General features: G+C 45.5%; 1 protein-coding gene across 3 annotated transcripts in view; it reads left to right on the top strand.

Moving 5' to 3' along the window:
- Positions 1–8,419, top strand: part of Dcaf5 (DDB1 and CUL4 associated factor 5) — a 99,649-nt gene extending 91,230 nt beyond the window's left edge. For all 3 annotated transcript variants that reach the window (XM_006973100.4, XM_006973101.4, XM_042260852.2), the window contains exon 9: positions 6,553–8,419. In XM_006973100.4, coding sequence (XP_006973162.2) covers positions 6,553–8,301 — 1,749 coding nt within the window. In that variant the 3' untranslated portion in view covers positions 8,302–8,419. The remainder of the gene's footprint in view (positions 1–6,552) is intronic.
- Positions 8,420–19,032: the final 10,613 nt, after the last annotated feature.

The raw sequence follows: 19,032 nt of genomic DNA, 5'->3' as shown, positions 1-19,032 counted from the left end.
TAACTCTAAAGGTCATAGGTTGGAAACTGGCCAAGTTCTCAAGAAAGAGGAGAAAATGTTTTCTCTGTGAGGTTATCCAGACTGAGCTGCGGAACTCAATGCTCCCAGGTTCCCATAGGAACGAAGAGACACAGTTGGCCATTTAAAACCTTACGTGTGCACAGTGAGAGAAAAAGACAAGGGCTTCTCGGGGGCTCTCAGCTTCGGTTTCTCACAGATGTCTTCCCATTTGCCGTCTGGCTGGCAATAGCACAGAATGAAAAGCATTACAGGTTGGGTTTGGTGATGCACACGGGAGGCTGAGGCAGGAAGATAGAGTATTTGCAGATCAACTTGAGCTACCCAGTGAGGCTTTGTCTCAAAAGAAAGGAAAGGAAAAGTCAACGCAGGAGAGGCAGGGAGAAAGGATACAGTTGAAAGTAAGTGCTGCTGCCCTTCTCTCTGTTGGAATTAGTACCCTTGCCTGAGTTTACAGCATCCTGAAAGGCCCCTAATTCTCTTTAAGTGAGGGCGTGCCACACCTGTGCCTGGGGTTTGCCTGGGCCTGACAATTGCTCTTGAATGGAATGTCACCTTGCTACTCGCTGCTTCTACAGGGTCAGGTCATGGGCTCCAGAGCATCGTCTCCCCTGAATTCTGATTTTCTCTGTCTACTCTCCTTTCTCCCTGTCCGCATCCTTTACGGCCGTCTCTTCAGCTTGGCAAAGAGCCAGCCTCTTCACACTCAGAACAGGTCCTCTGTTCTGGATGGACACTCCTGGATGCCACACTCAGCATAGAAGGGGTTTGTTTTATAGCTAAAAGGAAGGGGAAATTCATTTTTCCCTCAAAGCTCTATATTATTATTTTTTGAACATAAAAACAGATTATAATTCAAAAGTCCAGGGTTATTTGAAACTGGAAAATATTTTCTCTATAGAAAATAGTAAAAATGGGGCCTGAAGAGATGGCTCAGTGGTTAAGAGCACTGACTGTTCTTCCAGAGGACCCGAGTTCAATTCCCAGTACCCACATGGCAGCTCACAACTGTCAGTAATTCCAGTTCCCTAGGCCCCAATATCCATGGCAAAACACCAAGGTACATAAAATAAAAATAAGTTTTTTTAAAAAGTCACACACACACACAAAAAGAAAATAGTAAAAATGATAACATTTCCCAATAAGCCCTTTTAAGCCAAATAATAGCTGAATTATAAATATTGATTAGATTCTGGGATACAGAAGAAACCTGTCTTCATCTGTTCAGAGAGCTATGTTTTACTTAAGTTGTGTAAGTGAGATTTTTTTCTTTCATCTTCCCCTTCACAGTTTGATTTACAGCAGACATTTTTCTATAGGCTAATCCATAGTCTAAAAAGATTTTAGCCTCTTCTCCTCAAAGTACAGCTAGCATATTCTTTCAGCTTGATACGGTATAAATTTTTATCCTAATAGAGAAATGTTTCACTAAAGCTTGCCCAGTGCTTGGGCAAAACAAAAACTTATTATAAGCCACAGTCATTCTAGGGTCCCCCCTGCTAGGTAGCCTCCCTGGATCTGTGGGTTGCAGTCTGATTGTTCTTTGCAAAGCTCTATATTATGATACATCTGTGTGTGCTGTTCATGGTAGGCCCTATGGAAAGCATAAAGATAAAGAAAGGTCACACAAGTCTTCCTAGGAATTGATGGCCCAGGAGGGGGGAGAAATAAAGATAAAGGGTTCCCGAGACATGAGGACAAAACACTGCAGAGGGATTTTTTTCATTTGGGATCATCTCAATAGAGGTGACTGTGCCATCTTTCCAGCTCTTAAAGTTTGAAGGCTGAAAACATGTATCCAGTGCCAGGGACCCATCTGGTAGAAGGAAAGAACCAACTCCAGCACTGCGATTGTCTTCTGGCCTCATACATGGACTGTGCTTCACACCTAAACACAAATATACAATAAATAAAAGTGTGTAGGAGGACAAGTCTTTGGTTTTGTTGGATTAAAAAGTATTCCTTTACCACCTGCTCTGTGCCAGGCATTGTGCTTATGAGGAAATGCTCAGAAATGGGAAAATGCATGACTGTTGAGAAAATGATCTTGAGTGGCCAAAGGCAGAGGATAAGGAGAGGACTAGGGTACCAGTCTGGAGGACCCCAGAAGGTCCTGACAGCCACATTGCAGAGTCTGCAAGCCCCACCTAACAGTTGAGGACCTTTACCTGTGTACAGGTAATTGTGGGTTTAGTAGATGGTCCAATTCAAAGGACTTACACAGAGAAGAGGACTTAGAGCTGCTACTTCAGCATGTTCTGGTCACTCAGCTCAAACATTTGCTGTCCATAAGAATTGAGTCTTATCCTTTTCTGCAGCTGCTTGAGAAAACTGTGCCCGTTGAGAAAGCTGCTCAGACCTCAAGGAGGCACAGCTAACCACATTTAATAAGTAACGGGGTCCCCTCTTCAGAGGTAATTGCAATGTAGATTTAAGCACAGTCGCTAAGGTACAGAGTGGGCACTTGAAAATGACGACATATCCAAGATTCGGGGTTCCCAAAAAAGTCTAGCAAGTTGGTTTTTTTTTTTTTTTCATTGATTTGCTTTAAAAAAATTAATTTGTGTGTGTGAGTGTTTTGTCCACATGTATGTATGTATACCATATGTTTGCAGATGCCTGTGGGGTCCAGACTGCATCAGATGCCCCTGGAACTGGAGTTCCAGGTGGTTCTGAGCTGCTGTGTGGGTGTTGGGAACTGAACTTTGGTTTTAACCACTGAGCCATCTCTCCAGCCCCAGCATTGCTTCACTTTTGAATTGTTGACTCTGAGGTAAAGAAATGGACCGTTTCATAAATGGTTGAAATGGTTCTGGACCAGGATAGTAGGGGGTCAGTAATTCTGTTGTCCAGCTAAAGCATTTTGGTCTTAAAGTTTTCTGGCTGTGGGATTCGGCCACCGAATTAAAGAGAAAGCAGCATGCCAGTTAGTGCTTGGCTATAACTTATGTTATCTTATTACTCTTGAATCTGTGGTTGAGAAATAGAGACTTTCCAGGATGAAGGCATTTGCTTAGGACGTGGGAAACGGAGGCACTGGACTCCTGCTGCTCTGTACTGCTCTCAAACACACACTGACTTCTAGGAGGGCGTTTTGTTTCACTCTGAATCTTAGGACTACATTAGGGCCCATCTAATTCCCTGTTTAGTATAAGGAGCCAAGCCTCATGCAGGGTCACCAGTTAGCTAGGAGCCAGTCTGAGAGTCCACTCTCCACATCTCCTGCCTTCTGATCCAATCTCATCCCATTGTCCCAAGCTTTGAAATAAACAGTTCAGCTTAACTTGACACATTCCAGAGCCCAAATAAAACTGATTTTCATTCCTGAAGAGAAAATGTGGGTGCTGGGAGATTAGAACTTTAAAAATGGCTTGTCAGAGGGCTGGAGAGACAGCTTAGTGGTTAAGAGCACTGGCTGTTCTTGCAGAGAGAGGACCTGGGTTCAGTTTCAGGGGATCCAACTACCTCTTCTCACCTCCAAGGCAGGTAAAACACCCATATACAGAAAATAAAATTTTAATTTTAAAAAGTCACTTATGAAGTAGTTAGGCCGTTTATGTTAGCAGAGTCTGGATTTCTATGAAGAATACGTAGATTTGTTTTCATATTAGGGGAGATAGCAAATAACATTTTATTATTTTTTAAACTGGGAAAATGAAGCGCTTGGGCCAGAATTAAGAATGAGACTCCAAAAAGCATCCTAAGGTGGTTGGTTACCGTTTGAGCCCTTCAGTTCCCTTCCTAGGACACCAAATTCTTATTTCCTGAGAAATCTGTGTGTAGAAGTGGTCATCTGTAGTCTTGTGCTGCCTAGGTGTTTTCCAAGCATTGGCTGTCACGAAGAATTTGAATGTCCCTCAGACAAGATCTTTGTTTTCTGCTGCTTGCTTTATACTTACTATATGTTAGTGTTTACTAACCCTGCCTCACCTCTCCTGACCCCTTGAGTCACGTCTCTGGGGCTTCAGAGTCAACCCTGTTCTGGAGTTATCTCTTGGGCACACTAAAGTTGAAGGATCATTGCTTTCAAGTTCCTGGGTGAGAATTTGAAGCTGGAGAGGGGAGGACCTTGAAGAGCTGTGGACAGGAAACAAAACAGAAAGAACACACCTGGATTCGGGGGTCCAGGAGGAGGAGCAGCTGGCCCTAGGTGTCCTCAGTCTCCTGTGAACTGGAATCTTCCAAAGAGATCAGCTCTCAGGGAGCGCCAAGGAATTTGTGGGAGGGGTAGGCCTGGAGACAGTTCCTAAGAGGTGAATTTGTTCTTCGCTTTGGGGAAGTGAACGGGGGAGGAGGGGAGACACTATTCTCTTGCGTTAGATGTCATTTAAAGATAAGATACCAGCCTGTCAGGCAAAAAAATGTCTGGAATTCCACAAGATGCCATGGCTGTGGGCTGGTGTAACGGAGTTGCTCTGTACTGCTCTGTAGACCAGTGGCAGTCAGGGACAGCTTAATTACCTTGAACTTGATTTTGCATAACTTAACGCAGCTGTACAGCTCAGCTTTTTTTTTTAAAAAACTTTTAAACAGTTGTATTGAGGTAGAATGACATAAAAATGAGAATATCTTTAAAACAAATAACTTGGCAAATTTTGATACATAGATACATTTGTGAGACATCATCTTAGCCAATATAGTAGACATTGTTGTCACTCACCAAAGTAACCTTGTGTCCTTCTTTAGTCCTTCCTTACCCCACTCCATCTTCTGCTGACCCCCACACTCCACTATTGAATTTTGAGGGACTTCTGGATAGAAGTCTTTTTTTTTTTTTAATGCCAAATGCTGTTTATTGAAGGAGGGAAGAGGTCTTAAATACAGGCTTACAGCACAATGGGAGAACCCCAGAAGGCAGAAGTTCGCTACTGATGTTTTACAATCTTGCATCTAAGCTGTTAACGCCCATTATGCAGGATACATAGACATGGAACTTCCCTTAAGCATTCAGGAGGGTAGAACCCAGCAGGGAATTAGCATAGGGAGGATATCAAGGTCAAGGTCAGCAAGCCAGGCAACAGTTACCCAAAACGGGAGGGGGGGGCAGGGCCCTACAGGTCCCCACTTTACTAAAAAATAAGCTTCTGATTTAGGTTGTATGGGACCTTACCTGTCATGGAGATGCCTGTCCAGGCCACACAGGTGCTCTGTCTTAGGTTGGTGAGCGCCCCCCGCCCAGGCATTACCAGTCTCTAAATACTCATTATCATACAGGCTCAGTCGAGTGTGAGCTGCAGAGTTAACTGCTGCCAAAGATCTCAAAGTGGCACTGGACTTGCAATCTGTGTGTTCAACACAGAAAAGACCGACAGAGGTCCTATCTCACCCATAGCCAGTAGGCTAAAGGCAACTGACAGCTCAGCTTTTGAGTCAAAAATACCTAAATTAAAAACTCTAGTTTTACTGGGTGGTGGTGGCACATGTCTTTAATCCCAGCACTTGGGAGGCAGAGGCTGGTGGATCTTTGAGTTTGAGGCCAGCCTGGTCTACAGAGTAATTTCCAGGATATCCAAGGCTACACAGAGAAACACTGTCTCGAAAAAAACACCACCAGAAAAGAACCTCTACTTTGCTACTTTCTAGCTGTGGGTGTAGGTCCTTGACCAGGGAGCAGTGACCAGGTAAGGGATGGGGCTGCCTGCAGTCCCTTTCCAGGGAGAGAGTGTCTTGCCTCTTCCTGAAGCTAAGAGAATTACCTGTGAAGCAAGCAAGCGACACCCTGGTTAAGAGAACCCAGTTTCCTGGGTAACTGACGCCTGCATGTCCAGGAGGGAAGTGCAATGTGGGCAGTTGTCTACTCTTATAAGCTCCAATGAGTAATTTTCATTGGCTAAAATAGAATATAGCTGTTTGGGAGAAGTGGAACGATAGGCTGAAGTCTTTTTAGGGTGTTTGTTTTGTTTTGTTTAGACAAGGTCTTACAGTGTAGCCCTAGAAGGCCTGAAACTTAACTGTGTAAACCAGGCTGGCCTTGAACGCACAGAGATCTACCTGCCTCTGCCTCCCAAGTGCACCACCGTGCCTGGCAAAGCATATTTTCAAATACACTACCTAATATTCATGTCATCTTCCACCCCTCCTTTTGGATTAAGGCTATAATTTCCGGTGAGGAAAGAGACAATATGTGGGTATCCTCCACCTAAAGACATCCTTAGGTCTCTGACTACAATCTAATTCTATGCTCTAAACGGCTTTCAACCACCCCTAAAAGCCTCACTTTGGATACACATTTTATAAGAGTCATATAACTTGTTCTTTTGTGTAGGGGTTGGTGACTGTTTTGTTTTGTGTTTAAACAAGTTCTGGCTATGTAGCTCAGGTGATCCCCCTTGTGATCTCCCTGTCTCAGCCCCCCAAGCCCTAGTATTACAGGAGTGTGCCATTGTACCCGGAAAGAAAATATTTTTAAAGGTGTTTGGTGACTTTAATATGACAACGTCTGGGAGAAGCTCTGCTTTGGTGTCTTTATCATGGCCCACTATAGAACACTTCCCATTCAATCCTGGTTGCTTTTGTTTTTCATCTTCTGTGTAGATCTGGAGCCCATACAAGCAGCCAGGATGTACAGGAGACCTCGACGGTCGGATTGAAGATGATTCCCGCTGCCTCTACACCCATGAAGAGTACATCAGCCTTGTATTGAACAGTGGGAGTGGCCTGTCCCACGACTACGCTAACCAGTCTGTCCAGGAAGACCCCCGGATGATGGCGTTCTTTGACTCTTTGGTGCGCCGTGAGATCGAGGGCTGGAGCTCCGACTCGGACAGTGACCTCAGCGAGAGCACCATCCTACAGCTGCACGCGGGCGTCAGTGAGCGCTCCGGCTACACTGACTCAGAATCCTCAGCCTCCCTGCCCCGCTCCCCGCCTCCCACGGTAGACGAGTCTGCAGACAGCGCCTTCCATCTGGGGCCCCTGCGTGTCACTGCCACAAATGCAGTGGTGTCAACCCCAGCAACGCCCACGTGTGAGGATGCAGCCTCTCGCCAGCAGCGCCTGTCTGCTCTGCGGCGCTACCAGGACAAGCGCCTCCTGGCCCTGTCCAATGAGTCTGATTCTGAAGAGAATGCCTGTGAGGCTGAGCTGGACACAGATCTCTTCCCCCGGCCGAGGTCGCCCAGCCCCGAGGATGGATCCAGCAGTTCCAGCAGTTCCAGCAGCTCGGAGGAAGAAGAGGAACTGAACCAACGCCGAGCCACCACCCGGCAGCGAAACGCCATGCGGAGACGACAAAAGATGGCCCGGGAAGAGCGGCCCAATGCTCCAGTCAAGCCCACCAACACCTACATTGGAGAGGACAATTACGACTACCCTCAGATCAAAGTGGATGACCTCTCCTCCTCCCCAAACTCCTCCCCTGAGCGGAGTGCTTCCAATCTGGATCTGGATCTCCAACCAAGCCGGGCACCAGCAACTGCCAACATGGAATCAGTAGAGCGAAAGATTTATAAAGCTTACAAATGGCTCCGCTACTCCTATATCTCGTACTCAAATAACAAAGATGGAGAGACCTCCTTAGTGGCAGAGGAGACGGATGAAGGGAAAGCAGGAACCAGCCCCAAAGACAACCCAACCCCTTCTTCTAGTAAGGACGCCTGCCCAACCCAGAGAGACCAGGACCTGCCCCCTGAAGGCTGCAGCAAAGATGCCGGTAAAGAAGGGACTTCCACCAGAAACCCCAGCAGTGGCGCCAGCCGCGAGCAGGGCAGCCATCCTCGGGCAGAGGTGCCAGAGGGCACCTCTCAGGACACCAACAATAGCGGCCCTCTCGAACACTCTTTTGAAACCAAGAAGCTCAATGGCAAGGCCCTGAGCAGCCGGGCCGAGGAGGCGCCCTCTCCTGTCCCCAAGGCCTCTGGTTCCACTCCCCACAGTGCGTCTGGCAACTGTTCCAGGACCCAGTCTGATGACAGTGAGGACAGGAGCCTTGACACCCTCTGTGCCAACCACAACAACGGACACCTGCACCCCCGGCCCCCTCACCCCCACAACAATGGCCAGAACTCTGGGGAGCTGGAGACAGTAGTCTGCTCTTCCCCGGGACACCCAGACACTGACCATGATAACCCACCCCTGACAGGGATGCTTCTGCACAAAGATTGTTGTGGGTCTGAAATGGCCTGTGAGACCCCCAGTGCTGGAGTGAGAGAAGACCCCTCGGACCCCTCGGCCATGGACAGCAGCAAGGTTGTTCATGGCCACAGTGGCCTCAAAAGGCACCGAATTGAATTGGAAGACACAGATTCAGAGAATTCCTCCTCAGAGAAGAAACTAAAAACATGATAAATACAAAGGGAAAACAAAAAGCTACAGAAAGTAGCCTTACAAAGTAATTTTTTCTTGTTTAGTGAACACAGAGGAAAGGAAAAAGTATTAAAGGCGCATAAAACCAGGGCCTGAACCGTGTCTGCTGCTGCCCCCTCTGTTCACCACTCTCCAGTGGGTCAGAATGTCCGGCTGGCCCCGCCTTGTGCTCTGCTGAGGGGGGAGACTCCGAAGGGCTCTCTCCTGGTGAGATGCGAGCATAGCGTTCCTGTGCAGGCTCTGGGACGGTGACCCTGTCTTGGGACATTTGGCTTGTTGTTGTGTGTATGTACCCACTGGCACATGTGGGCTTGTTGTCTTCTGAGGCCTTTCTTACCTGTCCATCAGCAAAGCCCTGTGGGTCTGTAGAGTTTACCATCTCACCTGTTCATTGTCCACATGACATAGGTGTTCTGGTCCTAACCAAGAGTGTCCCTAGATCAGACTGGCTGCCGTGACTTGTCGATTTACGCTAGCAGAAAGGAGAGGCCTGCCTTCAGCCTGGCCCTGCTGAAGAGGAAAACATGGCTCCTCTCTAAATGGTCCATGTTTTCTGCAGCTGACACATCATTGAGCATTTACTGTGACTCTAAGTGGAACATTGTTCCCGCTAAGAAGAGGTTGACACTTGAGCTCAGATCCCCATAGTGTCACTGTTTGCAGAAGGGGCAGAGCTACACTCGGTGTGAGGTCCATACAGTAGCTAGTGAACAACACACTTGATCCACTTGTGTGCTGGCTCCTAAGAGGCGCTCAAGGCCAGCAGGTGCTTCCTTGGCTCCAGCTGATGGAGTTCAGGCATACTGGAAGAAGAAAGGACCCCTTGGGAGAGCTTTTTACCCAAACTAATAAAATGGCTGGTAGAGGGATGCTAACAAGTTGTAGTGGAGAGCAGAAGGTGGTACTTACTGTATCCAGTGCCAGTCCGTCAGTCAGAACATGGTACTTACTGTATCCAGTGCCAGTCCGTCAGTGAGAATGTGGTACTGTATCCATTGCCTGTCAGAATTGGCAGGCCTAGCATCTTCCTTGGGCTTGGAGCTGTCAGAGGTGGTGGGGTTCCACCTGAACTTGACAGAGTAGAGGGCATATGGAGAGACAAGTCTCTGGTTTGTCTCCTGGCTCCCTGAAGACACTGTTCTGTTGAAGTAGGTAACAGTGGAGAGAAGAAAATGTCAAATTTCCAGTTTATATTGGTGATGGTAGTCCCTGAGTTGTCAATGAAGGGTTGTGCAAGATAGGACCTAAGGATGCCCAGATGTCCTGTCGGTGTAGATGTTGGTGTAGCAGGAGGAAGAAAGAACAGTGGAACTTTAGATGCAAAGGTGCTGGACAGCTGGAGCCTGGCTGGAGCTGGCAGAGGGAAGACTTAGCACCAGGCAACTGTGGCCTCACTGACACATCCTTTCAGAGGGGGACCTGTCCCGCTGGGATGGAGCCAAGAGAAGACCACTTGTGGAAGCTGAGGAGTGGATGCTGTTCAGTGCTGGGAGCCAGGGTGCTTATAAAAGGAAGGCAGTTGGTAAGCCAGGAGGATAGAGCATCTTGCTGAGCTTTGAGGAAGGAAGATGTGCTTAGTTTAGTATCTGGTGATGTGGCTGAGGTGTGAAAGCACAGTTTGGGAAGGAGAGGAAGGCGCCTGAGTGGGGATGCATACAGTCAGCAGCTGGACTCATCCTGGGGAGCGGGACAGCAATTCTGTAACCAACGTTAGAATTTCTTTAGATTTGTAATTAAAATGGTTCTATGATTTATCTTTTGGCTATTCACAGATAATTGTAAATTCTGGTTTTATAAGCCCAAGTCATTTTACATTTGCTTTTCCAAAATTATTAAATTGGAATTTTTAATCCTTTATATACAAAAAAGTTATAACCACTCAGTGTGTGTCTCTCTTCCCCTTAGCCAGCACATCTGATTCTTCTGTTCCATTTTACCTTAATCTAATCAGATAGACTTACACCCCACATTCTCCCTGGAGGGAAAAGAAAGCAAAATTAGCTATTGATAATTAGTTTCTAAGAGCCCAGGGTGGTCTTTCATGTAAAAGCTGTCTATCTCATTTGGGTACTCAAAACATTCAAAAGTCAGAGTTCACTTAGTTCATAACTGTAGACGCTGAAAAAGATCATCCTTTGAGGGATGTGTTCCATCCTTGGGAGAGATTTCCAGCACCATAGGTTGGGTTCTCAAGGTTGGGCCCTGAAATAGCCACCAGAACAAGAGAAAGAGGGATACTTCTTTTAGCCACTCCACACTCATTTCCAGAGGTCTTGTGTTGTGTGATCCTGATACTGGAAGCCTGATGGGAACCACTTCGAAGATCCCTTTGCCTGGACCATTGTAGAATCCAGGCCTCCCATGTTGAAGACATATTTAATCCCCAGATTCTTCCATGATGGGTGTTTTTCCTAGCAAGAGAGGGCACTGATGAGGCTAAGAACTCCTGGAAGTGCCTCTTAAGGATTTTTTTCTGCATCCTGTATATAATGTTTTAAGCAGCAGGTCCAGGTACGTGAAACTGTTTCTCTTCCCTTTATTTCCCACTTGGTTTTGTAAATGATTCTCAACCGATAAATGAGTTCATTGAGTTGTTGGCTTGAGGCAAAAGAAGTCTGTGCTGATTTACTAGGAGTCTCGTGTTGTCTGTCAAGGTGCCTTCCTCTGCTGAAGCCTTACCTCCTCAAAGCCCTGCCTCCTCTCACCCAGCAACGCTGACTCTTCTCTGTGTATATGCAAATAAACCTATTAATCACTTCTCCCCGGCTTCCTCCTCTCTTCCTAGGAAGGCTTGGTTGCTTAGACACCCTCCTTTATTTCTTTGCTGTTTTCATCGCTGCCCGGTTGGAAAATTGATTTAGATCCACACTGAAGACGAGAAGACAAATCCCATGTCTAACAGTCAGGTCACTTCTAGGTATTGGGACAGAGGTCACATCTGACAATAAAGGGAAGGGAGGTGCTGTGTCCACTTGGTCTCCTTCCCCAGACTCACAGGGACTCAGGACAGTGAGCTCCTGGAACTGACATTTTTATTAGTTGGAATTTCACACTGTAGTGAAGTAGCATGGCCACCCCCTCCCCCAGCGGATGTTTTCTGATGCTTCCAGAGATGATGATGCTTTTCATGATGTCTTAGGTACATTGCAAACTTTTTTCTTTCAAAAGAGGAGAGTGAAAAACAGTGAAACTTGTGCCATTCTATAAAGCCGTTGAACATAGGCTATATTTAACTGAAACATTCCTACCAACCAAGATGCTTGTCAGGAAACCCCTCCAAAGGAAGCCTGTTCTTCCCTTACAACCTGAGTCCAATTGTGTAGTGTACACTGGGGGATCACCAAGGTGCAGTCACACTCCTGAGTCCTGGGCTTGTCCCCAATGGCAGGATAATGGCTTTTTTTTTTTTTTTTTTTTTTTTTTTTTTTTGGTTTAATGGGAGGTGGCAGAGGGCGGGGAGGAGGTAGGGTTAGTTTGGGTGTTTAGTTTTATTTATTGTGTTTTGCTTCCAAAAAAGATAAAAATCACAATCTCATAGTAAAGCCCTAGCTATTCTCAAACTGTAACAGTCCTCCTGCCTCGGCCTCCTGGACACACATACACACACACACCATCACACCCAGCTCTAGGGTAATGGTCTTCAACAAGCTGTGTGGCCCTCTGGTGGGGTGTTCTAGTCAGAATGTTCATTTGTCCTTGAGCAAGAATGAAATACTAGAATGAAATAACATGAGTTTGATTAAACAAACTTTCATTGTCTTCAAAGATCCAGTGCTTCTGACAGTATGATGAGAATCTGACTCATTTGGACTCTAGTTGTATTTTGTTGCTGCTAGTAGGCAAGATGCTTCTTGGGATTGAAACTTAGAGGCAAAGATGACTGGGAAATCGGCCTATGTAATATGCAAACAGGAGGAATCAGTTCCATTCCCCATGTGTAGAAGGGCTCTGGGGAGCTTATCCTACTGTGAGGTTATCTAGCATTTCAAATGGCCTAAGTTGGGGAATGACTCTTTTCTGAGCTCATGAGCTATTCCAGCAGAACTTTATCTGCCTGTCACTACCCCACCAAGCCTGGGGAAGGACACACACTAAGACACCCAAGTGACCACAAGAGTACTTGGACAGGAGAAAAGTTGTGTTGTCTAGGGAAGTTGAAAGGGAAGACATCTGGGGGTTTAGAAGACTGCAATAGAAGAGATGGAATGCTAAGTAGGGTCAACAGCTTCCTGGATCCATATAACTGGCATTCACCATGTTAATTAGGGGAAGAGGCTCAATGGTATAGTGCCACTGAAAAACAACAAACACCAACCAAAACCCTCAGGTGTAATCCCAGATTTATCATTGAAGTCAACAGAAATGTAGAGAAACTCTCCTAGAATCCATAAATACTATGGAAATGGCCCTAACTAATTTCCTTTCTTCGTAAGAAACCTGTGAGTGAGCCGGGCGGTGGTGGCACACGCCTTTAATCCCAGCACTCGGGAGGCAGAGCCAGGCGGATCTCTGTGAGTTCGAGGCCAGCCTGGGCTACCAAGCAAGTTCCAGGAAAGGCGCAAAGCTACACAGAGAAACCCTGTCTCGAAAAACCAAAAAAAAAAAAAAAAAAAAAAGAAACCTGTGAGTGGAAATATCATTGAACTTGCATCCTACGTTGGTTCTGAGTGAAGAACATTTCGTGAGTCAGGCAACTCCCCAATACTCTTGGGAACTATCAGATAGGTCCCTCAACTCTGAAATGTAACTCCTCCTGTTCCAGAACCTTGGATCAGAGGGCTCTCTAGATCCTACTCAAACATTACCGTTTTTTTTTTTTTTTTTTTTTTTTTTTTTTTTTTTTTAAATTTATTTATTATGTATACAGAAGAGGTCGCCAGATCTCATCACAGATGGTTGTGAGCCACCATGTGGGTGCTGGGAACTGAACTCAGGACCTCTGGAAGAGCAGTTGGTACTCTTAACCACTGAGCCATCTCTCCAGCCCCTTTTTTTTTTTTTTTTTTTTTTTTTTTTTTTTTTTTTCAGGTTTTTTTTTTGTATTGCTTTTTTTTTTTTTTTTTTTTTTTTTTTTTTTTTTTTTTGGTGTTGTTTTTTTAGATTTATTTATTATGTATACAATGTTCTGTCTGCAGGCCAGAAGAGGGCACCAGATCTCATTACAGAGGGTTGTGAGCCACCATGTGGTTGCTGGGAATTGAACTCAGGACCTCTGGAAGAGCAGCCAGTGCTCTTAACCACTGAGCCATCGCTCCAGCCCACATTACCGTTTTTTGAGACATCTCTGTAGTGCCCACCAGAGCTGGTTGGTGAGCCAAGATCTTTGTCTCAAGTTCCTCTGTGTGTGTGTGTGTGTGTGTGAAAGAGAGAGAGAGAGAGAGAGAGAGAGAGAGAGAGAGAGAGAGAGAGAAACCAACAGGATCTATATGTGTGTTTTTAAAATTTGTACAATAAGGCACTTATCTGAGAATGACATGTAGAGAGAATACAAGTACTCACTGTCCTTGGCACATCTCTTTTTTTGTTCTTCTGCTTGTTGACATGACATCCATGTGCACACCACTAGAAGGCTTTTTGGAGAGCGATCCACCAAGGCATATGGGTAGTCAACATCCTTCAGAGAAAGAATGGCTGTTTATTAGCAAGTTTCAGAAACTACGGTAAAAGAGATTGGCCCCATTCCCATGGACCACATGAAGCTTGCTTTAGAGCCTTTGGCATGACCTCTGAGAATCTTAAAAGCTAGGCATGGCTGACAGAGACCTCATAGATCTTTGCACATGACAAGCTTGCAAAGGTTGGGATAAGGAGTGGTACATTTTTTTAAGCTAAATTCTTGATACCGCCTGGGCGGTGGTGGCACACGCCTTTGATCCCAGCACTTGGGAGGCAGAGCCAGGCGGATCTTTGTGAGTTCGAGGCCAGCCTGGATTACCAAGTGAGTTCCAGGAAAGGCACAAAGCTACACAGAGAAACCCTGTCTCGAAGAAAAAACAAAAAACAAAAAAAGAATTCTTGACACGGTGATATTGGAGAAGATCTGGGCCTTAAGAGCTAGGACAGCAATGCTCTCTTGAGTTGCTGAGGTCAAGTTCTTGGACCTGGTGCTGGGCCAACCCTAAGAGAACCTGGAAAGGGTCAAGTCATGGAAAAGTGCTGTGTGTGCCAAAGTAGAGTTAACCAGTTTTCCATGCAGGGTTGAGTGTGTGTGTGTGTGTGTGTGTGTGTGTGTGTGTGTGTGTGTGTGTGTGTCCCATCCAAGAAGTCGTTAAACCATAAAAACCAACAAAGAAGTCTGACGAGACCAAGGAAGGAAAGGTGAAGTTCACTGCCTGCCTCTGTAATAAAGGAGCTGGATTAGCTACGTGGGGACATGGCTGTGGTTCTTGGAGCGGGCAGAGAAACGTGAGAGGGGTTTTGCATTGCTGGTGGAAAAAAGGGCAATGGAATTACACTTAAATTACACTTTACCTGAAACTTACATGGTTTCAAGGAAAGCACATCTGCCTGAAGAGAGGCCAGAACATGGTATCATAGGGCAGACGAGGCATAGAAGAGGCAGAACCTAAAGAAGTACTTTGGAGCTGAGACGAGAGGGGAGGGGAGAGGGCCCTCATCAGCCAGCTGTTTCTGGTCCATTCTAAAGGTGATGATTACTAAGGCCAGTGTTTCCATCAGATCTCACTGCCTGCTTCCTGAATATGGTTCCTGGGTCCTTGCTTCCTGCGTGAAGTTCCATTTGGCCTCATTCTTACCAAGTGACTGGGACTTGATCACAATGTATAGCAATAGTAAGGGACTGTAAATGGTCACATGGAGGCAGGTTGAGTTGGGTGGAGCCTTTGGCAAAAGAGTGGATTGAGATTGGACCACCCTTACCCTACACCCAAGAGTTTGCGCCTCTGACCACATTCTCAGCTGTTTGGCTGCAAGAGAAAAGCCGCGAACATGCTAGGGGCCTGGGAAAGATCAAAGGAACTGGAGAGTAGGAGCCCGGTTGCTTAGGTCTGAAGTACGAATGGACTTAAGACTAAGAGAAGACCCTTCGAGTTCAAGAAAGGGCTTGCTTTTGTATAGTGAGTGGTACGTGGCTTTCGTCCCAGCACTCTGGAGGCAGAGGCAGGTTTCTGGCCTGGCCTGCACATTGAGTTCCAGGACAGCCGGGACTAGATAGAATGACCCTGTCTCAAACAAAAGGAGAAAGGTCCTGGTGAGGAAAGGAATCTTTTCAAATGCAATCCTCCCAGTTACGAGCCCAACTATTATGACCTTCTTGAACATTGGGTCTTCTTTAACTGGAACACTCGGTTTGCAGCTCCTGTCTCTCTATGGTTCGGGGGGTGGGTCGGTTTGTCCTGTGGTACAAAGGGTTGAACCCACTCAGGGAGGTAGGTCAGCACCAAAGGTGGACAGTTGGTCTCAACTCTACCTGATTCCACACAGGATTTTTTTGTGGGAGAAAGAGTTGGTTAAACACAAAGACCTGGATCATCATTCCCCAAGTTAGAGCCTCCCATGGAGAGACCTAAGGGAGAAGTCACAGATTTGAGTCCCTACTGCTGCAGTGGGGTGCTACTTCGATTCCTCAGGAGGTTGGTTAGTTCTTCTAGTCAGCAACTATTCTCTCTACGGACTTTCTCCCCCTGGTTTCAAGTCCAGTAGGCAAACATTTCATAAGACCAGGAGATATGCCTGGGGAACAGTTTGGACCTTCTAAATGCTGCACTTACACCTCTTCACCCTCCAGATCTACATGAAAGGAATCCAGAGGAAGGTAAGTTCTTGGATTCTACTTGGAATAAAGGAAGGGAAGGAAGGGTAGGCTGGGCTGATGGCCGTGACACAATTGAAGTGTGACTCTAGGGTCTTCTAAGTAAGAGTCAGACTTACCCTAAAGACTCACATTGCTGGGGGGTCAGGTTTGCAAAGTCGAACTAGGGCTGGAGGTGCAGGTGCACATCTGTAATCCCAGTACCTGGGAGATAGAGGCTGAAAGAGCAGGAGTATAAGGCCAACCTGGTCTATATCATGAGTCCCAGGCCAGCCAAGGCTACATAGTGAGACCCTGTCTCAAAATAAACAATACTCTCCACAAAAAAAAAAAAAAAAAAGCCAGTAGGGCAATGGTGCCACACACCTTAAATCCCAGCATTTGGGAGGCAGAAGCAGGCAGATCTCTGAGTTTGAGGCCAGCCTGGTCTGCAGAGTAAATTCCAGGACAGCCAAGACTGTTACGCAGAGAAATTCTATCTCAAAACAGAAGCCACACTACATTTTTTTGTTTAAGATAACCAGCTCACCTCTTCTAGTTGGAATTGTCTCTCACCGTCATTAATGCAGTCATAGATCACGGACTGTCCTACAGGGCTGGGACCAGGCCTTGGCAGAGACAGGAAGGAAATCAAGTCTCTACTCTCCCCAGACGCTGGGCTTCCTACCTTCAAAATCTAGACTGTAGAGGGCAAGGCCAAACTCCACACTACCAGCTTGACTGCCATGGGTCATACAATCCTTAGTAGGTGAAGTAGCCAATCCAGAAAAGGGCATTAGTGCCTTTCAGGGCTCTCTCTCTCTCTCTCTCTCTCTCTCTCTCTCTCTCTCTCTCTCTCTCTCTCTCTCTCTCTCTCTCTCTCTCTCTCTCCCAGAGCTAGTCCAGGTTATTGAGAGATCAGGTGGAGGGAAAATCTGAACCAACACACGCACCTTGGGCACCTACAGAGTTACAGGTACTTTCTCCTATCAGCCTTCATTGGGAACCAATGAACAGGAGCGGTTATGCGAGTTTCTCAGACCTCTCCTGCTTTTCAAATTCTGACCCCTCAAGGGAACATCACAGACCCCACTCAGTGGAATTGAAAGAGCAGGCTGAAAAGGAGCTTTTGTACCAGGTCCCCAGGTCTTGTACCCCACACCATCCTGCATCACTTGTAGATGTAACCAACCGTCTTATTAAATAAGAAACACAGAAACAATGTAAAAGAGAGAGCCGAGAGGTCAGAGCTCAGAGCTAAAATCTCACCCTTCCTCCTGCTGTCCCAGCTTCGCAAAAAGAGACCTACTTCCTGTCGGTTCATTTTTTTATAGTATGTTGTTCTGCCTTCTCATTGGTTGTAAACCCAAACACATGACTGCCTCGTCACTGTCTGAATGTACAGCCCCCTAGGTCTTAAAGGCATATGTCTCCAATGCTGACTGTATCCCTGAACACACAGAGATCTTATGGGATTAAAGGCGTGTGCCACCACCGCCACACTCTTGCTATGGCTCTAATAGCTCTGACCCCCAGACAACTTTATTTATTAACATACAATCAAAATAATATTTCAGTACAATTAGATTACCACCACATTTCCCCTTTTCTATTTTAATAAAAAGAAAAAAAGCAAAAGGTTATAACTAACAAAAGAAAAACTATATACAAAAGTACAATAACTATATACAATATATACAAGTAATAAATACCTAAACAGGTATTTGACAAATCAGAGAAAATAATTCCATTATCTATCCTATTTTGGTAAATCCAAGATGTATCTAATGCACTTTCTATCCTAATTAATTTTCAACTATAACTAACTAATCTTCAACCATAACTCACTAATCTTCAACTCCCTCAGAGACCCAAGAAGGGAATAATATTAGCTAACAAAAATAAAAACAGGAAGTGCATGCAAGCAATTTCCAAAAAATTTTTGTGAGTTGACAGAAACAGCCAGTTGCCTGGGCAGTCACCTGAGGTTTCTCCACAGTGTTGGGGCATCATCTTCAACCTATAGGCTTAGTGTATCTGACAGACTCATTTGTGAAGTAGGATGTACACAAGGTCAACAGTTCAACCTCACATTGGGTGAGAGCAGTCCACGTACCAGAAACACCTGAATTCCACTAGTGTCCTGTCATGATTCAGGATTTTAAATTCTGGAAATTGTTGACAGTTTTTTAATTCAGCTGTCCATTCTTCTTGGCTGTGTATATATGGCTTCATCTCAGCATCCCCTTCTTCTCCACATCCCTCTATTAAATGCCAGTCTACTTTTGAGAGGCATGAGCTTTCAGCTGCTGTTCCATTGTACAACAGAATCCATCAGCCCTCTGCCTGTTAAGCTGCCTTCGAAGAAAAGGGCACTGTACCTTTTCCGGATGTGAAGGCCACTTCAGGGATGGGGCCATATTGTCCTGGCCTCAGAAGATGCCTTTTGATAAAGCCATAACCACACTTGTTTTGGCAAGAATCAGTAGTCCCTTGTTTCGTGATCTGTCTGTCCATTTTGTCCTGTTGATTCGAGGATACTTTGTTGTCCAGTGGCTAACTTTTGCCAGAATGAAAGTTGACTCCATATGCAGTTTCTTCAATGCCCATATTTTCTCTAAAGTAGATTGGTACTGCCAGGAGCCGACATGTCTCAAAAAAGAAAAATTTTCTAAGTTATTAAAACATTGTAAATGCCATATTCTGTAGATCTCTGAAGGGTTTGAAGATGACCTGTCTAAAACATCTCTGCTCAATTTTTTAAAACATATCTAATATGACTACAAGTTCTATTGTAATGTTTAACTACTAACTTTCATTTCTTTATATCCTAAGAGTTGATAATAATAACATTCAAGGATCAGAAATTTGCATTACATTGTTAAATGAATGGTATACATACAATTAGAAATATACATATAGCATTTTCTAACAATATCAATTTCAAATTTGTATACAAT

Source organism: Peromyscus maniculatus, chromosome 14, assembly GCF_049852395.1.
Source record: "Peromyscus maniculatus bairdii isolate BWxNUB_F1_BW_parent chromosome 14, HU_Pman_BW_mat_3.1, whole genome shotgun sequence".
In the NCBI taxonomy this organism is placed as follows: domain Eukaryota; kingdom Metazoa; phylum Chordata; class Mammalia; order Rodentia; family Cricetidae; genus Peromyscus; species Peromyscus maniculatus.
This window is presented reverse-complemented; position numbering and strand designations above follow the sequence as displayed.